This window comes from Amia ocellicauda, chromosome 9, assembly GCF_036373705.1.
Source record: "Amia ocellicauda isolate fAmiCal2 chromosome 9, fAmiCal2.hap1, whole genome shotgun sequence".
NCBI classification, from domain to species: Eukaryota; Metazoa; Chordata; class Actinopteri; order Amiiformes; family Amiidae; genus Amia; species Amia ocellicauda.
Window position 1 is genome coordinate 35,105,660 of NC_089858.1, and position 25,298 is coordinate 35,130,957.

General features: G+C 47.2%; 1 protein-coding gene across 1 annotated transcript; it reads left to right on the top strand.

Moving 5' to 3' along the window:
* The first annotated feature begins 3,385 nt into the window (after window positions 1–3,385).
* On the top strand, window positions 3,386–25,298 carry tacr1a (tachykinin receptor 1a). The gene is made up of 5 exons (XM_066714234.1): window positions 3,386–4,593; window positions 11,995–12,189; window positions 18,812–18,962; window positions 19,170–19,366; window positions 19,470–25,298. Exons 1-5 carry the CDS (start codon window positions 4,190–4,192, stop codon window positions 19,762–19,764), a joined length of 1,242 nt encoding a protein of 413 aa, XP_066570331.1. The 5' UTR covers window positions 3,386–4,189; the 3' UTR covers window positions 19,765–25,298.

Consider the following 25,298-nt stretch of genomic DNA (forward strand, 5'->3'; position numbering starts at 1 on the left):
CCAGAGACGGATGCACACAGATCCCGGATCCCTGTCTTGGAGGACAATCTGGGACCCTAAAACAAGACAAGGACCATTATTACTGATCAGAATATAAGAAGAAAGTACACTAGCCTGCTCAATCACAGATTAGTGCTTGCCCTGCAGCCTGGTGCTACGGGGCATTATTGGTCTTATCCGTCTCTCTCCCTTGCCCCCATCTCCACACACTCTTCCACCTCTAGGCCTCACCACACTCTCCTGGTCCACAGTCTTTTTACCCCAATTCTCATGAGCAATTTTAGACCTGGTTTTGTTTTGGGATTTTTCCAATTCATTTTTTTAAGACTAGTTTTAAAAGTGTCCACTGGAGGACGACAGAGGGTGGCTTTTTCAGACAACAGTGCGGCTCCTTTTGCCAATACAGAAGGCACAATTTAGTAGAGTGCAGGAAGTCTGACACCAGGCAATAAACAACAACAACACATTTAACACATCATTATAATCAATAAATACATATGACAGCTACAACGTGATCAGCACACAGAGTAAAGGACATGCATGCAGTCTCTTGTTTAAGTGAGCTACAGGTGTCACTCTGGGTGTGGGAAAGCTAGAGACAAAAGTATAGGTGTCACTCTAGTTGTGACTTACAAGGAGACTATAAGAAATCAGTAGGGTGTGAATTATGATAATTGGCAAACTATATCTGAAGCATGAATACACTGGAGTCTATGTCATGGGTTAACAGGTTACGTAGAAATTGTTTCCAATCTTGGAAGAAGTTCATGATGGAGAGCGCCAGGGAGCTCTGCTGTCTTTAATATAGAGGCCTTTCTCTCCCAGAGGGAAAGAAATACCAGGCATTTGGTAGGCAATGCCATGTTGGTGACCACTATCATGCTTATTCCACTATCACTATCAGGACCGAGCCAGAAAGCTTACCTTGCTCTTGAGTTGCATAAAGGGTCCCTGTCTGAATATGTGAAATAAATAAAGAAATAAAGACTGGCATTATATATTCCAGGCAGTGCGAGGGGCTGTGGAGTGCAGTAGTGATCTGATGGGGAATGGGGAGAAGGCTTTCCGGGGCCTGCAGGAGACAATCTCCCTCAAAGGGGCGATAACAGTAATCTTCTGATGAGAAGCAAGCGTTGGCGAAGCACGGCATAATTACATCTTTAGGATACAAGGCTTCCCAGAAAGGTTGAGATTTTGAATAAAACATGACAGTAATAGAGCAGGGCACTGTGGGGGGGGGCTGCTGGCTCTCCTCACCTGACAGCGGCTCCCCGCTCACTCACAGGAAGCAGGCAGGCCAGCGCCGCGTTCCCTGCTTTTCGTTGTTTGGTTGTTCAGTTTTTCTCCTCCGCCAAATAAATTTCTGCGGAACACAGTCAGGGGGGCAGGTCCACATGATATCCACTACCTTAATTCTGTCGAGAGGCTATCGCTACAGTTACAAGTTACTGACAAAAAGGTACCTCCCCAAAGCTCTCCAAGTACGTAGGAACAGCAGCCAACCAATGGGGCCGTGGTGAAAACACACAGGAGTGGAAATATCTTCATCATTATTATTTCTTATAATTTATTATTGATACATGATTGCGTACTGGTAGTTGGAAAAGCACAGTCTGCTGCCACAGTAGAGTCCCAGGGGAAATGGGTCATCATTTCTTGTGACCCTTGCAGGGGTTATTCAAAAGGTCACAGACAATTCGTCATGGGAGAGTAAACCAGAGCCAATATATCTATCCATCTCTATATAGTAATTATATACACACACACACACACACAGTTAGGTGTGTGATAGATATCCTGAATAATTCCCTTTGGTCAATATCAGATCCAGGTGACGCCCCGAGGGTGGTGATTATAAGTTCATAGGGAGGTTAAGTGTGGCAGCAGAGGTGTACACAGCCTAAATATATACGTGAAAATAATCAAACAACTAAATCAGGAAGGAAGGGGCTGGGGAGGGGAAATGTGGCAAACAGTGGGAGAAGAAGGCTGGTATTGAGTTCCAGCACAGAAGGAAAACACCACAGCCCAGTGCTCTGTAGCTCCTCACAGGGATTATGACATGCACCCGAACGGCCCGGCCACAGCGGTTTCTTTCCGCTTTCTTTTTTCCTTATTTCTAAGATCTAGAACAAAATCAAAGCACTGTGCTCGCGTTGTGGCGTTAGTCTGGCAGCTGAACTAAAGCAGGTGAAAGAAACCCAGATGACAGATCTCTCCGGGGTCAATGATTGGACAGGAGTGTGGCGATTGTTCATTTTTCGAATTATCATCATCATTATCCTCTGCATTGATTACGGTCTACCTGCAAGAGGACAAAGGGAGCTTGATTGGCCGAGATCTGTGCAGACATCGACACCTATAGAAAGGGCGCCGGGTTTTCACACTCACCAATTTTTTCTTTCAAAAACTGCTAAAAGTATCAAAGGAGGAGCAAAGGCATCGGGGGAAATTCTGTGCTGGCTGCTGAGGTGTCCTCCACTTGGACTATAAACAAGGGTTCGGTTTGTTTTTGTGCATACAGAACATGCTTTTGCACATGTAAACAATCAATAGGTGCAGTTGGAAAGAATACTGCTGTGCTGGGGGTGTCTTATTTGCATCCCTGTGTATCATGAAAAGGTGCTTTTCTATCAACCCACCTGCACATTTAAGCAGTGGTTCCCAAACTGCTTCCCACTGTGGATCAAAGTATCGTGGACCGCCGCCACGATGTGAACAATCCTGCCCACATGCATTTAACTACATATAACACATATATATGTACACTGGTACAAGGACATAAAAAAGCAACACCAATACAGAACGCCTGCAGCATTCTGAATTAGTATCTTAATATTCTGATGGATATTTTCATATGGATTGAGATTTATGTGATTAGACTGCAGGGCGATATATGCTCCAGACCGCTGTTTGGGTCCTAATGCATTCAGCTATAGTGTGAATAAAGCAAGGGGATATTCTGGATATCAGTCACAGTTTAATCTCTTTGTGAGTATTAATATAAGGCGTTTATCCCAACATAATATAGAATATTCATAAGCAACCAAACAGATATTTCTTCAAATAGATGCATACATCACCAACCTGTGCTCAACATAATCTAATTTCACATGGTGTGGATATATAGATGTGGCACACACACACAAACATTATCAAGAAAATGTACGACCCATCAACATCAATAGTCATCCTACATATTCTGCATGTGTGTGTGTTCCCTGCGTATGTCCTGTGAATTCCTTATAAACTGCCCTGCACGCTTTTACTCAGTCTTTCCCCTGCTCTTCCCATCAATCATACACCGCTGGGAGTGATAGTCTGCCAGAGAGAGAGAGAGAGAGAGAGAGAGAGAGAGCGCGCAGCCGGCAGTGTATTTGGCGAGTAGCTCCTCAGTCATACACACACATATACACCACTGTGGGGGAACGCTCCGCTTTCTGCAGCAGAGCCATCTGTGCACTCGTTTACTTTAAATACTTGCAAATGTATTTTCGCGTTTTTTTCCCTCTCTTTTAATTTTCGCCCTTGTCATCTCTTTTGCCTTTTCTTCAACAGTTGAAGAAGCATCCTTTAACGCATTCACTATTTTCTTTGCGCTTTTGAAAAAACAACAACACGACTAAAGTCTTACGAAAGTCACGAATATAGCGGTATTGTGTTTCTTTAAGGCACCGTGGACCCCGGCCGGCTCTCTGCGCGCAGCGGGCAGTTGGCGGCGCCTCTCTCGGCGGGGGATGTGCGTGAGAGCCGGAGCTCGGACCCCGGGACCCCGGACTCGGACACCTCAGGCCGGGCGCACAGCTCCGAGCGGTGGCGGTCATTGAGGAAAGTTGTCGACTGTGTGTAGTGCTTTTGAATATTTCCACTAGTGTGTGTTTACTGTGTAAGAGAGCTCCACATCTATAAACGCCGTGCCAGTCGGAAAGCGCAGCGCAAAGCCCAGCTCGTCCCGCCCGCCGGTGCGACTCGCAGCCGTCCGAGCAGTCATGCTTTTATCACAATACGTAAAGTTGGGAAGAGGCAGCCTTTAAAATCACTTGTTTCCATCCGACCACCGCGCATTATTGTGTTAACACTGAACTCAAAGGTGCAGTGGCACATCGTAACGAGTCTATTTATGATCTACAGACAATGTAAAACACATTTACAATAAAGACGTCCACTCTCGACATCCCACTGCGCAGAGATGGACCCCCTGTACTCCACGCCGGACTATAACTGGACCGGGGTGAACGGCTCGGCCCCCAACGGCACCGACACCTACTCGAACCAGTTCGTCCAGCCCACCTGGAGGATCGTGCTCTGGGCCATCGCCTACACGACCATCGTGGTCATCTCGGTCGTGGGGAATATCGTGGTGATCTGGATCATAGTGGCGCACAAGCGGATGCGGACGGTGACCAACTACTTTCTGGTGAACCTGGCTTTCGCCGAGGCGTCCATGTCGGCTTTCAACACGGTCATCAACTTCACCTACGCGGTGCACAACGAGTGGTACTACGGGTCGGCCTACTGCCGCTTCCACAACTTCTTCCCCATCGCCGCCGTCTTCGCCAGCATCTACTCCATGACGGCCATCGCGCTGGACAGGTGAGTGGACACCGGCATGGCTGTCTGTCGCTTCAATGCTCCCACTTTCCACCTGTCTCACGGTGTCGCAGCCAAACACATGCATGTCGCCTGTCTGTCTGTCTGTCCTAGTGCGAGCCGTAAATTAATTAATTAATTGATTCAACCAATTCATAACCAGTTATTTAAAGCACCTATACCGTTGAGGCGCAGCAACAAGTAGTCTCATAACGACAATATACCTGCTATACTATCCTCAAAATATGCTGTTAATAAATAAGGTGACGTCAGTGTTGAATTACAGTTTTTATTACCATAATTATCATTGTATACTTTTCTATTCATCTTGAACATAAGATGATCATTTGTCCTATGGCTTATAAAAACGACCCTATCAAAATGTCGCACATGATAGGTGCCTGCTCAAAAGGCGAAAATACCAATCTGTTTCAATACTCTGATCAATATCGCCATCATCCTGAGACGAGGAGTCTCACGGTGTTTGTGAGCATTTGCTGGAGAAATTGAGAAAATGCAGCATTTGCCCAAAACGGAGAAAATTGTCATGTCTGTCATCTGTGAACTGCCCCCCCCCAAGTTAAAACAATAATGTACAAAAGGTGTGGCATCTCTCCACCTCCTGTCTGTCTCGTCGGTCTGTCTGTCCCTCTCTCTCTCTCTCTCTCTCTCTCTCTCTCTCTCCTCTCTTACTCTTTCTCTGAGGGGGGAGGAGATGAGGGCTGGGCTGGCAGTGGCACTGGATCTGCAGGACAGGCGTCCATCCTCAAACAGCATGCTGGCAGAGTGGACGGCTGGGCACCAAACCAAGCCTGTGCAAACGTGCCATTACAGATTAAAAATAAGCCCAAACACATTATACTTGTGAATGTAGAAGACACTTTAAATGATCATCTTCAACACACATAAACATAAGGAAGATAGCAGACTTTTACCCCATACAGACAGTCAATTATACATATTGATATTGATGTTATAGGATTACACCATAAACCGGACTCAAAAAAGGTTTGGGGAAAACAAAGTGCTGGATCAGCGAAAACACTATCTGTGTGTCCAAATATAGCATTATGATAACATGTCTGTGTTTAGAAGACGTTTTAGTGTTTTTCAAATGAACTGAACAGAAACCAAAGCTTCTCCTAATTGTCCCCACCTTGCGTTGCGAAGTTCGTGTATAAAGATGTTAAATACTTTTACCGGGAATAAAGATAATTACAATTTTGTGACAATGCATTCACAACTGAGGATCCGCCAGCCCTTACCTCAATATGAAACAGCTAGGTAACCCCCTTCCCCCTTGGAAAATACATTTATAAAAATAAAACACTGTAATAATGCTCAGCAAAGTTTTGAATTGCTGAGATTGCTTTGCTTTAACATACAAGAGAAACATACAAGACACACAGCTTCTGTTCAGCAGGACAGAAAGGCACCCCGACAAGGCGGGACTGGTTCCTGTTCCTTAACAGTGCCAGGGATACAGGCGCTGATGCCAGGGCTGCTTCAGTGCAGGGCTGGCACCCTGCGTTAGGACACATTCATAAATAACCGTGCCGGTAACAGCACTTCTTATACGCCTGGTTTACAATTACAACGCGCTATTCTGAGCTTCCCAATTCGCCCAGGAGAAACATCTAGCCTGGAGACTTGGAGGCGCGACTGCACTGCAGGAGGGAAGTGACTGGCAGCCAGTTAATCGCGCTGTTTGAGCTGCTCCGACCGGTCAAGCACGAAGACACTCGGATCCGAGGGGGACAGGTGCTCGCAGGGACACAGGCACACACGTTAGCATTCTCTGTGATAGCGAGAAAAAAAATATATATACACACACACCAAGCGTTTCATAGGGTCCATTCAATCTTAATGACTGCACCAATACGTCTGATAAAAAGGACCATCCCTGCCATTGCTCTTGCAGTGTAGATCTCTCCTGCAATGAAAGGACTTGGACCTATGCATCCCAGACATTATCTCCCTGATCCCGCTGTTACCTCCAGACACAAAGCTACAGTGAATCAGGAACATGCAAGCCAGCTGGCACCCTTACGTTTGATTATATAGTTAATAAAAACACACTTATCAACACTCTGGCAAAAAAACAAAAGGAACATATTTATAGTAGCCTGACCTTTGCATTTTATTACATTCCATTAACGATCAGAAATGAGGCAGAAGGAGCATTTTAAAATGGCAAGATGCTTTTGGCAAGCACTGCGTAATAATGAAAAGATTATATATGCTTATTGAAGGCACCTCTTTTCCATAAAAAAACATCTATACCATTATAAGGGAGATACCTTGAGTGTGGACCTGGAATTACATCTAATCAGCCAATTCATGGCTGTTTTTTCTCATGAACATTTCTGAGAGTTAAAGCCACAACGAGCACAAGCTATAGAAGACTAAATATGCTGCCTGAAACACAGGCATGCAATATCAGGCTGCAGCGCTGCAGAGCCCGAGAACGTGAGCCGTGGTCTGTTCAGTTAGCATGTGTAAACACAGCCGGGCCCCCTAGCGTGGAGAAGTCACCCATATTTCATCTCGCAAGGCAAAATAGCATGATGGGGAAATTAGCTCAGAGACCATTGTAACACACAGCTAGCCGGTTTGAAAGACAGATCCTCCTGTACCCTCGCGGTCACACAGGAGACAATCCTCACACCGCTTCACATCACCGGCTGATGGAGAGGCCAACAACACAAGGAGGGCCAGATTTGGTTGGTGGTTTCATCCCCCCCCAGTGCCCCTATAAGGGCCAGCGCTAACAATAACAAAGGAGGGATGCCTTTACCCTTGACACCGCATTGTGGCTCTGTGCCACCAGGGAGCACTAGCAAACTGGCAGTAGCAGTAAAATGCAGAAAAGCACTTTGCATTATAATCCATAAATCACACCAACAAACAAGTTAACAAAAAGTTGCCTGGCATCGCTGGCGTTGGCTGTGCAAGCGCTGTGCCTCGCCAACTCGGCTCCCAAGAGCTGCAAAGGCACAATCTCTCATCTGATCACATTGCATCAGCTCTCAGAGCTGCACCGCCGCGGCTGCCAGCACACTCTGCCTCTGGCCACTCTTTCTCTCCGACTGGACGCCATGGCAGGGCAATGCAAGGCCGCCCACAGACTGACACTGGCACTGTGGAGCAGTCGGCAGCGGCGGGTCATTACACTGCAGCCGGTCCGGTGGAAGTGAACTGTAAATGAACTGTAAAGAGAAAACTGGCCCGTCCACTCTGCCAACAAGCCACGCTTAGTCACCAGTCGTCATTAATGGGGCTTACTCGGCCTCATCTCGGGCCTTCCTGTAAAGTTATGCGAGGGGACTGGGCGCCTGACACAGAGGGGAGGTTGTATATCCTTTCAAGAGTTAGAGGAGTGATACTGAGTTCCCAGCTGAGTCCAGCTCAGCTAACACTTCCAGGGGCAGTGACACTAGCCTCCATGCTGGGTGAGCCGCCAGTTACACGCTTTACCGCTCCGTGAACGAGAAACCACATGTTGTTCGGCTGTCAATATGGCCATTTTCAGGGTGTTGCCACGGTTATTTCGAACTGTGTGTGTAGAGTATGTGTCCGTCTGTTCTCGTAAGCTGGTCCGCAAGAACTTTGCACAGCAGGGGAGAGCGCTCCAGATGTGTTTGCCCCAGCCAGGGAGATGGTCTGCGATTGGGGGGTGGTGGGACAGGACTGGAAGGCTGGACCTCTGTGGTACGGGCCGGGGGGTGGTGCGCTGTAACCAGGCAGAGCACTGTGAGCAGGTCGGAACTGTCACAGTTATGCGCTGTCTGTCTGAAGGCAAGAGCGCCGGCTGCAGCTAGTGGAGACCACAAACTCCCCCTGACCCCCGTGTCAATCCATATTTATTAAGAGCCAAGCTGCCATCGGGGTCATTACAGACATCTTGTTTCCATTTCCTTATATAAGTCACACACATGCACACAGACACACTCAAACAGACGGACATAGTTAAAAAAAAACACACACAACAGACAACTACAGGAAAAAAAAAACATTCACATTTCTTATTCTTCTAACTGATCTGGGCTGTTATATATTTGCCACATTGGATTGGTAATGAACTGCAGCAGGGGTTTGGAAGGGGGAAGGATAGGAAGGAAGGGTGGGGGGTTGCAGGGGATAGGAAGCAAGCCGTGATCCTGAATCACCGTCACCGCCTGCCAGAACTGGTGGCCTTGCAGAGTCAGCAGGTCCTGGCTCTCACCACCGCTACCTGCGATCTGAACTGGCAGTCAGCCCAGCGTGTCGCACTCCTGTCGCAGTGCATCCAGCCGAGGAGTTTTTGTGGTACCCTTAAACGGCGACAAGTCAAGAGTGGGAAGGACCGGGCGATTGAGTGATTTAGGAGAGGTGTCAGGAGAGGTGTCATGAAATCCAGAAAACTTGCCCCCTCCCCTCGTCTCACTGTGACTTAAATGGTGTTAAGTGCCCAAAGAAAACCCAGACGAGTCTTTAATTACTGGCACTCTGAAACAGGCTGGGGGGGGGTACAGGAGACAGAAACCCGGGGCCTGTTGATGAACACCAGCCTGTCTTTGCACTTTATTCGGCTTTCTTGTCACACTTCAGTGCATTTTCCCTATTTTACCATTGTGTAATTTGTTGTGTTTCTCTCCTGCTCTCTGCCACTCTGCGCTTTGAACGACTACCCGCAATTCCTCGTTTGCTTTTTCTCGTTTTGTTTTATTACCCCCATCTGCCTGACAATCACCACCCTTTCACTCAGCTACCTGCAGCCTCTCAATCGTAATCTGTTATGCCACTAGCCTGTGGAGCCCCTAATTAGCTTGTGCCATCCTGTCATTACACGTTTAACAAGCTGTCATTACTCTGTGCTGTGGCCTCATTTACTCAGCGGTGCTTTAAATGCACAGATTGTGCTAAATGCTTAGATGCCCTACTCTTTCCAATAAATAAATAAAATAATAAAAGACACAGCCCACTCTGTGGCCGGGAACAAAGACATCACCTCGTAAACAAAGAGTGAGATCCGCAATAAAGCTGTAGCCCAACCTGGCCATAAAATCAAATCAAATCAAACATAAAAGTATATAATTATTGTGATGTCAGGTCATCCAACAGTTGTATCAACTGAAAAAAAAACTATTCAAGTTTTTTGTTTTGGTCCCAGAACACAACCTCCTCAGAATCCTGATTTAGAAGTAGATGAAACTGTTGGATGAAGTGGTAATATAAATATATGATACATGTGTTTTATGGGTAAGTTATTTGTCAGTGTGGGACTTGTCCTCTCATGTGGACCTCCACTGTGACAAAAAAAATAAGTAAATACATGCATGAACATGTAGACAATGTTATCCTAGTACAGCACATGTGTGTGTGTGTATGGTGGATCCTGTGTCTGTTTCTCCAGTGTGACATTTGCCTAGCTGCGCATGCTGAGCTGCCCTCCACCACTCGACTCTCGACACCGTGGCCTGATCACTTCTCGATAAAGAAGTGTGCACAAAAACTGCCGATCGATCCCTCATCACGAGGTCATTTCTTCTTCTGGAGCTGCCTTTATGTGCGCCGCTCAGGGAAGATGCAGCACCATTCGACACGCAGCGCTGCAGGATTCTCACAGACTCGTGGTTCATAGATGAGCTTATGCATTTGTTTCATGTGCAGAACATGCTTCTAAGAATAGGAACTTGCTACAATATCCCATCCCTCCTTCCCTTCCTCTGTCTGTCCACCTTTACCAGCACTCTTACTCTTGTCCCACTTTGCAGCCCTCGCCCACCCTGTCTGTCCTGTACTATCAGAGTGGTACTGATCGTCTCCCTCTCTGTCCCTTCTTACCCCCCTGCTATCTTTCTCTCTCTCTCTCTCCCTCCCCCTCGCTCTTCCCATTGTCCTGTCTCTCGCGCGCTCCATGCGTTGTGACAAGGTGCTAGATTATCTCAGCAGGTGTGTGTGCTCTGCTGTCGCCCTAGGTTGCCCTGCGCCACTACAGTACCTGGGTCTGGCAGGACAATTACGCCGGACCCGTCTCCCACTGTCCAGCATGCAAACTAAACTGTCACACAGCGAGACACAGGGAATAGCAGGACTGCTGGAGCTGCGAACAGGGCAGGGGGTTCACTAAATAGTGCGGGACAGGATTGGGGGCTGGAGTGGTGTGTGTGTGTGAGAGAGAGAGAGAGAGAGAGAGAGAGAGAGAGAGAGACAGAGAGAGAGAGTGGGTTAGTGTGTGTGTTGGGAGAAGGCAGAGAGAGGAAAATAAAATGATAGAAGTCGTGCAGCTCAGAAAACCGAACTGAGTTCATAATAAACGTCTATTTAGTGTAAAGGTCCCCGTGTTTAAAGTCCCCTCCTCACGTGGGCCACATAAACAGATTTCTATGGAGTGTCTTTGGGAGTCATACATCTGATACACAATCAACACAATTTTAGGGATTTGTCTTTCAATCTATGTGCATTTTTCAAACCTTGCAAACAACTTAAGTAGCAAACAATTGCCAATGCAGACAGACACAGCAGCCCGGTTTATACGTGTACAGCGTGATTTTCCAAAAGGGGAGAAATTAGAAGATGGTTCAAAGCAATTTCTCCAACCTCATTCAGGGTCACTTAGCAAACTCCTCTTTGAGGGCTTGATGTGAAATGTATCTTCCACACGTTCATTAACAACCTAAATGGATGTGATTCCGTTATGACAATCAGGCTTTCAAATTCATATTCCTTCCGTGCTCCCTTTGGAAAATAATTCATTAATATTCATTCATTCATTAACGAAGAAACTCTCAATGCCTTGCCGGTGAAAGCTTTGAGCGCAGGGTCTGGAGACGGCCGCGGTGTTCTGCGATTTGGGATTGTTCCAGATTTCTATAGCACGCTTCATCAGCCGCGCTGTGCTATACAATTACAATAAATAAGTAAATACATTGAAAAAAAAGCACATCAGAAGCCCTCAGGTATTTCCCATCTCGTTCTTCTGCTTATTGAACTCGTTTTCATAAAAAATGAAAGTCCAACATAAAAGCCTTTCTGAAAAGGTTTTGTGAGACCAATCTGGGGTATCTGTGAATGCTATAGAGAAATTAATTGGTTACCGGTAAAAAAAAACAAAAAAAAACGCTACATTTATTTAGTTGCCTCAGATGAGCATGATGTATTTCCACACTCTCTCTCTCTCTCTCTCTCTATCTCTCTCACACTTACAAAAATACATTATCATCTCCGGTTATCATTATCATTACACCCAGGCACGGCTGAGCGCACACTGTCAGCGCTGTGCTTCAGTGCAGCATGGAGTCAAGAGCTCCAGTCAGCAAGGCCAGGTTTACTCAGCGTCCCTGGCCTTGGCCCTGACCTCAGTCCTCAGTCCTCAACCTGCCCAGGTTACAGCCAGCGTCTCTCTCCTGGTATCTCCTGCAGGTACATGGCCATCATTCACCCCCTGCAGCAGCGCCTGTCCTCCACCGAGACCAAGATCATCGTGGCGGTGATCTGGTTCCTGGCGCTGTGCCTGGCCTTCCCCCAGTACTACTACTCCAGCATCGACCAGCTCCCCGGCCGCGTCGTCTGCTACATTGACTGGCCAGAGTACGTCGTCTGGGACTTCAAAAAAATGTGAGTGTGACCAGATTGATTTTGTGCAAAAGACAAAAGGTGGAGTGACGGCAGGGAGGTGGCGGTAGGAGTCATCCAGGGTTGCCTCAGTGTGCCACAAAGCCAGCACTTGATCACACAAAAGCTGAGCTCCATGCTGTTTGATCCTAATCCGCAGGCGGTTGTAATTGGGTCTTTGCTGGGCATCTGGACCTCAGCTATGTATATACTCGTGTTCACTCAAGCACAGGCAGATGCTCCACCTCTAAACATAACCCTTCCTCTGAGATATACTCATGTGTACCAGGCCACAGAACAGCACACACTGAACTTTGTGAATTTCAGACTGAACAGGACTCCCTAAGCAAGTAGACAATTAATGCACTCTCTGGCTTACACAATTCATTTCAAACTCCAATATTATATATTTATTTTTTGTTGAAGTATTTGACAGCCTGCAGTTATTCTCTCTGACTTGGCTGTGAATGGGATCTGAGTTCTGCGTGTTCTCTCTCGGCCTGCAAACAGTGGAGAATTCCCACCGCGGTCCTGTCTGCTGCTGGCCACGCTCCACTGCAAAACAAGAAACCTGTTCATCATCCGAGGGAGCCGGGGCACTGTAATTCCTGCCGGCAGCTGTTTAATTCTTCCTGCAGAAGTGCGCACTCGCACACACTTAGACACTCACACACACACACATACACAGACACTTTCTTACAAAACCCACGCCCCTGCACGTCTGCGAGGAACTGTCATCACACTTCTATCTCTTCACAACTTTAAAACAAGAACAACTATAACAGAAGCTGCCTAAGCACTGCTTTACGTTCCCCCTCATCTGCTCCTTCTGCACTACAGAATATATATATATATATATATATATACACACACACTCACCTAAAGGATTATTAGGAACACCTGTTCAATTTCTCATTAATGCAATTATCTAACCAACCAATCACATGGCAGTTGCTTCAATGCATTTAGGGGTGTGGTCCTGGTCAAGACAATCTCCTGAACTCCAAACTGAATGTCTGAATGGGAAAGAAAGGTGATTTAAGCAATTTTGAGCGTGGCATGGTTGTTGGTGCCAGACGGGCCGGTCTGAGTATTTCACAATCTGCTCAGTTACTGGGATTTTCACGCACAACCATTTCTAGGGTTTACAAAGAATGGTGTGAAAAGGGAAAAACATCCAGTATGCGGCAGTCCTGTGGGCGAAAATGCCTTGTTGATGCTAGAGGTCAGAGGAGAATGGGCCGACTGATTTAAGCTGATAGAAGAGCAACTTTGACTGAAATAACCACTCGTTACAACCGAGGTATGCAGCAAAGCATTTGTGAAGCCACAACACGTACAACCTTGAGGCGGATGGGCTACAACAGCAGAAGACCCCACTGGGTACCACTCATCTCCACTACAAATAGGAAAAAGAGGCTACAATTTGCACAAGCTCACCAAAATTGGACAGTTGAAGACTGGAAAAATGTTGCCTGGTCTGATGAGTCTCGATTTCTGTTGAGACATTCAGATGGTAGAGTCAGAATTTGGCGTAAACAGAATGAGAACATGGATCCATCATGCCTTGTTACCACTGTGCAGGCTGGTGGTGGTGGTGTAATGGTGTGGGGGATGTTTTCTTGGCACACTTTAGGCCCCTTAGTGCCAATTGGGCATCGTTTAAATGCCACGGCCTACCTGAGCATTGTTTCTGACCATGTCCATCCCTTTATGACCACCATGTACCCATCCTCTGATGGCTACTTCCAGCAGGATAATGCACCATGTCACAAAGGTCGAATCATTTCCAATTGGTTTCTTGAACATGACAATGAGTTCACTGTACTAAACTGGCCCCCACAGACACCAGATCTCAACCCAATAGAGCATCCTTGGGATGTGGTGGAACGAGAGCTTCGTGCCCTGGATGTGCATCCCACAAATCTCCATCAACTGCAAGATGCTATCCTATCAATATGGGCCAACATTTCTAAAGAATGCTATCAGCACCTTGTTGAATCAATGCCACGTAGAATTAAGGCAGTTCTGAAGGCGAAAGGGGGTCAAACACAGTATTAGTATGGTGTTCCTAATAATCCTTTAGGTGAGTGTGTGTGTATATATATATATATATATATATATATATATATATATATAGCCATCCATTCTCAATGTCTGTATACACTGATCAGCCATAACATTATGACCACTGACAGGTGAAGTGAATAACACTGATAATCTCGTTATCATGGCACCTGTCAGTGGGTGGGATATATTAGGCAGCAAGTGAACATTTTGTCCTCAAAGTTTATGTGTTAGAAACAGGGAAAATGGGCAAGCGTAAGGATCTGAGCGACTTTGACAAGGGCCAAATTGTGATGGCTAGACGACTGGGTCAGAGCATCTCCAAAACTGCAGCTCTTGTGGGGTGTTCCCGGTCTGCAGTGCTCAGTACCTATCAAAAGTGGTCCAAGGAAGGAAAAGCGGTGAACCGGCGACAGGGTCATGGGCGGCCAAGGCTCATTGATGCACGAGGGGAGAGAAGGCTGGCACGTGTGGTCCGATCCAACAGACGAGCTACTGTAGCTCAAATTGCTGAAAAAGTGAATGCTGGTTCTGATAGAAAGGTGTCAGAACACACAGTGCATCGCAGTTTGTTGCGTATGGGGCTGCGTAGGCGCAGACCAGTCAGGGTGCCCATGCTGAGCCCTGTCCACTGCCGAAAGCGCCTACAATGGGCATGTGAGCATCAGAACTGGACCACGGAGCAATGGAAGAAGGTGGCCTGGTCTGATGAATCACGAGTTCAAGGTGTTGACTTGGCCTCCAAATTCCCCAGATCTCAATCTAATCGAGCATCTGTGGGATGTGCTGGACAAACAAGTCCGATCCATGGAGGCCCCACCTCGCAACTTACAGGACTTAAAGGATCTGCTGCTAACGTCTTGGTGCCAGATACCACAGCACACCTTCAGAGGTCTAGTGGAGTCCATGACACGACGGGTCAGGGCTGTTTTAGTGGCAAAAGGGGGACCTACACAATATTAGGCAGGTGGTCATAATGTTATGGCTGATCGGTGTAAGTCTATATACGGCATGGTCTGATCATCATAAACAAGTTAATAAAACACCTTAAAGATTAAAATAAACCCAAAATAATGAATGCAGCGTAATACAAAATTACGATTTTTCTCAATTTGTGAACACACATTTCTTGGAACAATATTTCATGTTCTCAAAACCACTAACACAAAATGGTTTGTTGACTCTGCAACACTTCACAAATCCCATTCAAAATGAAACATTGCTTCAAAACCAGGTTAACAATCCTACAATGAAATATCTGCCTTAAAATAATCCACACATCTTTATATCAAGAGCTCTTACTGAACACCAGTGGCACACTGCTGTGATACATAGAAAACAGTATCAACAGAATTCATGTATGTTTGGCCTGATCACACCTTTTTATGGATTACCTCACATAGACAATGAACACACAGATACAACGAACATATCAAGAACATGTTTGGTTTATTTATTAACATTTATTTTCAGACACAGGAAATGAAGCCATATACATACAGCACCTGCTCAGCAGTATGGTGTACAGTATCTGTGAGCAAAAATAACACGTGTCAAGGTATACTGACCCCAATCCTAACCCACTCGCTGGTGGGGATGCAGTCATTAATCTTCCAAGTTGTCCCCCACCTCTGTCCAAATAAATTAAAGTTGACGTTTGCTCAAGAGCTGAACGTTCCTCATGCCAGAGATCCAGCAGGCCTCTCTTCAGAGTTCCAGCTCGCTGGGGGAGGCCACCAGATCAGTTTCCTGCTGCGGAGCCTGGGATTTATTGCCGCAATCAGGCCAGAGGACACCACGAGCGCTCAATTGGGCTGTTTATTAACCACAGGCCACAGATACACCTCCCCAGGCGAGGCTGGAAACACTCTGGACGCACGGCGGGGGGAGCTTGTCTGAACGGTTAATCAATAGGATGAAGTTGTTAGCCTGAGCGAAGTAGAGCTACAAAGACTCCTACTCCCTGGGCGGCACTATCCGATATTACAAAGGAAGCAGGCCCCGGTGCTTTTGATGAAAGGCTAGACCTGACTGCCAGGCTCCTCGCAGACAGGGCTGGCTGACCAGACTGACCCAAGCTTATTATGTTTCATAGCTTAGCTGCAGTTTCTCTCAAACATTTTATTTTCTTCTACCTTTGGCCTGGGCCTTGCTGTACGTATGGTCACTTCATGCGTGTGACAAGCTACGCCTTGCCGACATGCGTGAGTGAGTTGCATGTGGCCACGCTTCCTCAGACGGGTGTCGAGAGTGGAAGAGGTGTATTCCTGGCTGTTGTTGTGTTGTCTCAGTTTGCCTGTGCTGGAGAGCTGGGGGGGGGCTGTCTCCTGGACTGAGTTGAAGGCTCGAATAGGATGGGGGCTGGCGTGCTACTGGCGGCTGCAGGCTTAGTTGTGAACATGGGTAATATATACAGTTTGTACAAATGTAATCCTCCTTTCTCAATCATGTGAGGTTACTGCATTGTCCAGACAGAGGGAAGCTCCTCGCACACGTTAGGTGGTTTTCATGTTGTTTTCACCTCATTTGCCCTGTCTCTCTGACAAGAGCGATTTGAAACAAACAACTTCCCAGAGCTATGTTTCAGAGGGAAAAACACACACGCACACCTCATCCACACACTCACACATCAGTCCTTTCCGTGCCTCTGTCTGATGCAAGCTTTCAGAAGACGGGGAGCAAACGTCTGTGTGAAAAGTGTTGCTGTCGCTGTGAATCTGCAAGCTGCTGTAACCCGTGACCCCCAGCCCGGGCGATGGTATTCGGCCCCTCCGTGGGATAATCCCCAGGAGCGCATGGCTCTTTATTAATAGATCCCTCTGACTGCGGCCAGCCGTCGTTCACTCTGGCTAATGGAACACTTGTTTGCTCTCATCAGACCGGTGTGTACTTCACTGCTGGCAGCCCGTTATGCAGCTCTCGCCTTCCCCCTCCATCAACAGGAGGCTGTGCACAGTGGCTGGCAGAGAAGGGGGGGTTGGAGAAAGCCTTTTAGATCCAGTTACTTCAGTTTGTGTTTGTCAGATTCCTCGCTTGGCTCGGCTTCTCTATAGCTGCCACCCCTCACCCATTTTTGACTGCGTGTTAGTGGCAGGACGTTTTTTTTTTTTTTTTTTTTTTTTAAAGAGACACTTCAAGAACCTATAGAGTCCCATCCTCAATAAATAAATAAACAAAGAGCAATAAAGATCACCACTTGCCTATATGCCTATAATTTCCCCCTCTGTGGTTTGCACTCCTGACATGATTTTAGAAGACTAGGTCAAATGGAGAACTTCCAAGATGGCAGCTCACATTAGTACAGGGGGCATGTCCTCAAGGCAGCAGTCTGTCTGATGTCACATGCAGCTGCCACATAAATGTCTACCCACTGAACGTGAGGCAACAGGCACCAAAAAGTTGGTGTTTCTCTAGCAGCTTCACACACCCTCAATTTTTCAAGCAACACCCTCAGAAATATAATTATAAAAGCTAGCGAGTGACAAATATTCTACAATACAAGAACATGCCCATACAGATTTTTTTTTTTTAATATTAATCATGTAAGAAATGTTTTTTTCTTTGGAATTTGCATTTGAAATGGGGACACATAATTTATGGGAGAAAAAAAAAACACTTCAGTGGGATAAAGTTATATATTTCCAAGTGGCAAGAAATAATTCTCTCCTGCTGCTCCTGACAGCAAGAGGATGGTCTGAGAAGATTCCTGCACAGGGTTCTTGATGGGGGAGTCATGCGGGGTATTGTTTTGTATCAATCTTAATAAAAGGAAGCGAGTCTTGCATAGCTTGCGGGGAAGCAGGCTAATCTTCCTTCAATATATATATTTTTTTTTAACAGTCAAGAGGATGGCTTGACTTCTTGTAGCTCCGAGCTCCTCCAGTTTTTATTTCCCCAATAGAGTGATTCAGCCACACAAGATGATGATCTAATCAAGGGCCACAGAAAAGCCTGCAGGCTTAGCAAAGAGGACCAGCATGTTTTGGGTTATTTATGTATATATGTATTTTGAAAACCACCTATTTGTTATGCGCCCTGTGACATCTCTCGTCTTCACCCAAGGCCAAAGCTCAGTCAACTATAATGAATATAAACGCCCCAGCAGACCTGGGTTCTTATTTACAATTCCTCGTGAATTCAGGAGAGAGAGAGGGGGGGGGTGTCTCACTTCTATACCTACACCTGCACAATGCAACGCCTGCCTCATGCAATTATCGCCAAGATTCCTTAATTAGCCCAGTTGCTGCTTGCGTTGTAAATAAATTAATCTTCAAAGGCTCCCCTTGGTAATTGTCTGGAATCTTGTTCCTTTGTAACAAAGCCATTTATTAAGTGCTGTTTATGTCAATGAACATGTTCGCCGTGTTCTTTCCACAGCAGCTGTAGCGGCTTCAAAGTGCGATTCAGCTGCAGTACAGGGTACCAGGTGTCTTCAGGTGGTCTCTCTACGGGTGGATGCTTCTTCAGCACAGATTTTTTGATTGGTTGTGGATATTGTTTTTGTGGTTCTTCCTTTCTTCTTCTCACATTCCTACTTCTCGTGCTGTTCCTCTTGCAGGTACCACATCTGTGTGGCCATCCTGATCTACTTCCTGCCCTTGCTGGTGATGGGCTGTGCCTACCTGGTGGTGGGACTCACCCTGTGGGCCAGCGAGATCCCGGGCGACTCTTCAGACCGATATCGCGAGCAGCTGACCGCCAAGCGCAAGGTAATGCCCCCCTTCTGGCATCTCTCCCCACGGCTGCTGTGGCCATTTGCATAGTTAAGCTTCCCCTTGGTTACTAGAGCACCTTCACACAAGTCTATAAACTAGTTAAGGAGGAAAGCTGCTGCTTAACTTATTCAATACTTAAGCTGTCCTCTCCAAGTGGAGCCCTGACCTGCCTCTGTGGCTCCTTGCTTTGTCCCGTCTCAGGTGGTGAAAATGATGATCGTGGTGGTGTGCACCTTCGCCATCTGCTGGCTGCCTTACCACGTCTACTTCCTGCTGTTCGAGTTCTTCCCCAACCTGTTCGAGGAGCGCTTCATCCAGCAGGTGTACCTGGCCATCATGTGGCTGGGCATGAGCTCCACCATGTACAACCCCATCATCTACTGCTGCCTGAATGACAGGTACGGCCAACCGGTCCACCTCACCTGGAAGTGGTTGTGAAATCTTGATGTTCTCCTGGCATTCCGTTGTATTCAATTGTTGTCTGTGATGCCCCTGTTCCAGGTTCCGCGCTGGGTTCAAGCAGGCGTTCCGCTGGTGTCCCTGTGTGAAGGCGGGCGACTACGAGGGGCTGGAGCTGAAGTCCACGCGCTACCTGCACACGCAGAACAGCATGTACAAGGTGAGCCGCATGGAGACCACCGTATCCACCGTGGTCAACGCCATCGACGAGGACCCCGAGGAGGGCCTGCGGGCCAAGAGGCTGTCCCTGGATCTCACATCCAACGGCTCGTCTCGCAGCGTCTCCAAAACCGTGTCGGAGACATCCAGCTTCTACTCCAACACCAACATGTCTTAGACCTGTCCCCTCACCCAACAGAGAAAACTAACAAACAGAACAAACCCATCCCAGATACAGAGCAGCATCAGCCAGTTCCGCTCCCCCACTCCATAGGGAAGCCGCTCTGTAACTCATGAGCCCGGGGTCTAGCTGTGTCCCCCCACCGCAGCCCAGCTTTGACCCCAAAACCAATCCCCCAACAACTTCATAATCAACATGTGGATTAACCTTTAAGGGGACGCCCCCTGCACCACCCCCAGTACAGGAACAGCTCACCTTCCACAGGGGACGTCTTGCAGGGTCTCCAAAACCATGTGCATTGGTCCCGTGCTCCAATCAATCGCCAACAGGCTGCTCACACAACGCCCCTACCAGACTGACACACCATCATCACTTGCTAGCTAGCCAGGGTTCTTCACCCCCTAACCTCCCCCAGTGCTGAAACCAAATGGGCAACACCCAAAGAGTGCCAGTCTCTCTCAAAAACACTGCGACAATTTCGGGTTTTCATCTTGCAGATGCTGGGAAAACCCCAGCGAGCCCTGAGGTGCCCAGCTCCAGCCCAGCCCAGCCCAGCCCCAGAACTCAGGCCCGGCCCACTTCTGCAGCACCACAGTGAGCTTCTGACACGCACGCCACCGCAGCATCGAGCGCACGGGATCCTGCCAAGTTTGTCTTGCCATGTGAACAGCAGCACTCTCCAGCAAGCGGGCCCCAGGGCAGGAGACAGCTGGCTCTGACAACAGAGCCTAACAAGACCAACAATGCAAGAGTGTTTGTAAATATTGTGCATAAAGAGTTATGTATAAAAAATATCTATATAAAACGGGACTTCACGCGCAGGGTTCCTTTGGGCTCTGCATATTTTAACATATCATTTTGCAGTTGCGGCTCCCAGTCTGATCGCCGCTAGAGCCCTGCAGACGAACAATTACAGCGTGGCATTTGGGATTCCTGAGTTTGTTTGGAACGCAGAACCAAGCAACTGGTAACAACAGCACACGGCCACCAATGTGAGCATCAGAGGTCGGGGGTGGGGGCTGTGGTTATGGTCCACCTGTTGTGCAGATTAATGGAGGTATTTGGAAGGCATTATGGCTCCGTGGCTTTAGAGAGGGATCGGTTTCCCCTGCTGGGCTTGGGACTGTCCGTACCCACTGAGACACAGGGGAGCTGGGGAGGGTGATAAACTGGTCACAGCACCTCGGGCACGTTTCCAGTTCAATTCTATTATTTGCGGAAGCCAACTGCAGCTCAGTAAGGAAACCCAGAAATAAACAGCGCACCAGGACAATTCTAACACTATAACAATAACAGTAGTAGTAGTAGTTTTGAGTCAACAAACATTCAAGCTTTATAACCCAGATATCCATTTCCTTTCCTCTTGCCATTTATAGCCCATTTGTTCTTAGGATTAGCAGTGACATACAGATTATTGAATCGATAAAAACACCAGAACATCAAACTAGCTGAAGTGTAAGAGACACACACAGAGATGCTGTTTCTGTGGGCCTGTCAATGTATTATTATTATTTATTTCTTAGCCCTTATCCAGGCGACTCAGTTTACACAAGAAACATACATTCATGCAGACTCTGTGTTTAACTGGCGTGCCGCATTGTGCCAGTCCCATTAACAGCTTTACCCACCAGTGACAGGCTATCCACTACAGAGCCAGACAGGGGAATGATAAAATATTAATACAGGATAATTTAACGACATTAAATTAAACATTAAAATAACCCGGCTGCAGAGGAATTGCAATCAGTGGAGGCACAGTCTGAGAAAGTTGACTATTTCTGGCAAGAAGAAATACATACACGCATCAACAAATAGCGATTTAAATTAAAATAGAAAACACATTCGCACAAGAGCATTCCTGGTATACCAAGTGAAGTCACGAGTCTCCGCTGTGCGTTTCTGAGGCAGTAAACCACAAGGCAATTCTGCTGCATGAAAGGGCGACAGCGCTCTCACCGCCCGAGGGTCTTTGCCTGCTTTAGACAGACAGATGCCTGGACTGTTCCTCCAGTGTGCAGGGAGAGATGGATCCCCCCCACACACCCACAACTGCCTGGACTCTGTGGCTCTGTGCCATGCCTCGCCTGAGTCCTCTGCAGATGTACTGAACCCGAGTACTGACTTCCTCTGCTGCCCCTGGGCTGTGCTGGTGCTCCCCGAATGGGCAGAACAAGGTCCTGCTGGAGAGCTATAAATGGCCTCAGAGGGGCAGACCGAGCCGCTACCGTCTCTTGGGCTGACTGACTTGTGCAGTACTGTGCCTGATCTGCATTTACACACACACACACACACACACGCGCACACTTAGATATATAGATATACAAATACAGGTCTCTTCCTCAGCTTTTGTCAGTCTACTGCTGGATGAAAGCCTCCCCAAAACGTTTCCACTGATTTCCCCATGGTAATGATACCTACACCTATATCTACAGACCTACACATTCACCGTGTATAAACACACAGCCCCCCCCTGCTGGTGCTGACCCCAAGCTGCACTCAAGTCACTGTGGTGAACAGCTCCTGGGCTTGGAAGAGCAACAGGTTCTCTTGCCTTTATTTGTGTTCCATGATTTCCCAGCACTCACGGAGTCCCCAATGAGAAGATGATGATGATGGCTTTTCCCCTCAAGTATATGAACAAGTGGGTGACTGTGGCCCTGGAAACACAGGGATGCCCCCCCTACTTTGACTGCTGTTGCCTTGGCAGACTGGACTAGCAGAGCTCCAAGACACTGGACAATGGAGGAGCAGGCCTTGTCCTGAGCAGTACGTATTGCTGTGAGCGGTATTTTTGTAAATAGGCCACCTAAGAATGGGATTCCCAACAGCGCTGGTTTTCATGGTCATTTTGATGTGCAATAGAAACAAGACCTTACCAACAAACCACCGGGGCAGGCAAAAACCAAAACAGAAAACTAACAGTTTTTATTCTCTTTACGGCCACCCCCGCAGAAGAGACGACACCATTGCCCTCCGGGTCCTGGGCTCACCAGTTTACACTGCTCAGCGTGAGCGAGAATACGACGGCGCTTCGCTGGCATTCATTTGTGGCTGACCAACCCTGTGCCCCTGTCCATGTGTTCTTGTGGTGAGTGCTGTACCGTGCCTCTCTGTTTGTACATTATAGTTCTTCTCTTATTGCCAGTCTGTGTGAATCTGTGAGGTAACAAACTGGAAGAGATAATTTTTACAAGTTAAAATGGTAAGAAAACCATGTTAAAATAAATGAAAACAAGAATGAAAATGTACCAGTACGGTCTTTGCAGAATTTTTACTATACCTTCGTAACTCCCACCAGGTATAGTAAATTGTGAAACTACTGACTTTGTATATATAAAAAAAGCACAATTTACAAATGCCCTTTTATTTATGTGTGGTAATGACTATAAACAAGCCCAACACTTGCCCAGTGGTTTGGGTCAGTGGTCACCCTGGGACATTCGCCACCGGACGCTCACATTTTTAACACTGTGGATTTCTGTGGGCTCAACCTGCATCTGTGCTCTACTGCACCATAGGAATTCCGCCTAGATCAATATTTCTTAGACATCTTATGCTGTGGTCTAGCTGGGTTTATTAATGGACCTGAGATATGTCCTCAACAGAACCGTGGCAAAAGTGCACAGATCTATTGTCATACCAGGTGAACCTGGTGTAGGAGGCTTGTCCTTTGCAAAAGAATTGCAAAGATGTCAAGATTCACATGAACTTAGTCTTTCTTCCTTCCTTCCTTCCTGTGCCCCCGAACACTCCTGTCAGTAGCTTTACAATCACATCTGCATCCACTGTCTGCCGCTTGGCTGTCACCGACAACCCACCGAGAAATTAATTTCCCCCTCGTTTCGGCCATCTGCCATCAGCAGAACAAGCAGACTATTTGAGGTTTTGCAGCCAAGCACTGTTTATTTTCCTTCGTGAAAACCCTGTCAGTCACCGACAGTCACCCCCCCATGCAAACACAATGTAAAACCATGAAAAGGAGAGAGAGACAGAAACCCACACACCTCAGACTAGGAACATACAGCTTCTCATTTCTTGGCTCGGTTGATGTACACTTGTATTCACCTCAAGTCTGTAAGTCACCCAGAGAGCAGGGAGAGCTGAAGACGCCGCTCTGCGATTCAGGACATTTTTTTAACTTTCTGCCATATTAGAAATGAAACCTGCTGGAGGGCAGGAGGATACGAGTGGTATATGATTGAGGTGAACAGCGGGGCAGTGCCGTCAATTCAATCTCAGATCGTCACCCAGGCTCGGTCTCGCTGTTTCTGGCCGCCTCTCACACACACTCTCCCTCTGCAAGCATGTGAAAAGCATCTCGGAGGAAGAGGATCAGCGCGCCCACCCCGAGACGAGGACAGCTGCTGTGTCCCAGTGGTCTCCGGCCTGGGGACAGCAACACCAGGAGCGCAGCAGTAAAGCTGGGGAGACCCTTGCAAATGCAACTGAATTTGCCAACATACAGGAAATGGAAATGGAAACCAATGTATTCCCTTAAGATGGTCTGAGCCACCACATGTGGCAAGTATGGCCTGTTTGTGCTGTGGCAGAGTCTACCAGCATCAGGCACCATTCAGTCAACTCACACCTGGTTGACGGAGGTGGAAAGCGTTGCCTTGGGCATCACTCCAGAATATCCCATAAATGCTTGACTCGGTTCAGATGTGGTGACACAGAAGGCCATGACATATGGATAAGATCAGTGTCATGCTCATCAAACCACTGGGGGACCACACCTGCTCTGTGGATGGGAGCATCCTGAACGACACCCCTCTGGGCAGGAAAGGAATGCTGCCACATGGGCTGAAGATGTTCACTCATTACCATTCAGTAGATATTAGCATTCTGCAGTGAAATGATCTTCAGTTGCTCGCCTGTTTTGCAATTCACATGCATCCTGGAGTCTGCGCTTCCTTCCACTGTGGTCGTTTGCTGATAATGTCGTTCCCTCAGAGTTCCATGCTGACATCACCTTAAACACTGCTGCTCGTGAATCAGCAAGTTGAGCTGTCTCAGTCACTGAAGCTCCTGCCAAACGCACCCCAACACACCTCTATCACAGGCACTGAGGTCTCCTCTTGCAGCCATGCTAGTCATTGTTATAGGCAACCAGGCCTGGCCAGCATTCTTATACATGACCCTAAGCATGCTGGGATGTTATTTGCTTAATTGATGCATGAGCCACATTTGATATATATATACTTGGTGTCCCTCATTTATCCAGGCGTTTCCATTTATATTTCCACTATCTGTACATTATATATTTTTTTACCATGCATATATTTTATTATTTGCAGACTTATATATACATTTTGTAAAGTAAATTATTTATATATATGATCACAGTGCTTTGCTAGGGCCCTCGTCAGCAGCAGACAGAGCTGTGTTCAAAACTCAAACCTCCTCCAGGGATTTGTCAATCACTACCGCTAACAAGCCCCAGCACATAAATGGCAGCATCACTGTACCTGGCTGACAACCGTCAAAGAGCGAATTTGCTCCTGACATCTTAATACAGCGAGAGGGGGCTG

Bases quoted from the DNA above. Each gene is read 5' to 3' on its own strand.
- tacr1a (XM_066714234.1), top strand. From the start codon at position 4,190: ATGGACCCCCTGTACTCCACGCCGGACTATAACTGGACCGGGGTGAAC. The intron at 12,190-18,811 runs GTGAGTGTGACC...TTCCTCTTGCAG, and splicing joins GTCTGGGACTTCAAAAAAAT to GTACCACATCTGTGTGGCCA. The intron at 19,367-19,469 runs GTACGGCCAACC...CCCCTGTTCCAG, and splicing joins TACTGCTGCCTGAATGACAG to GTTCCGCGCTGGGTTCAAGC.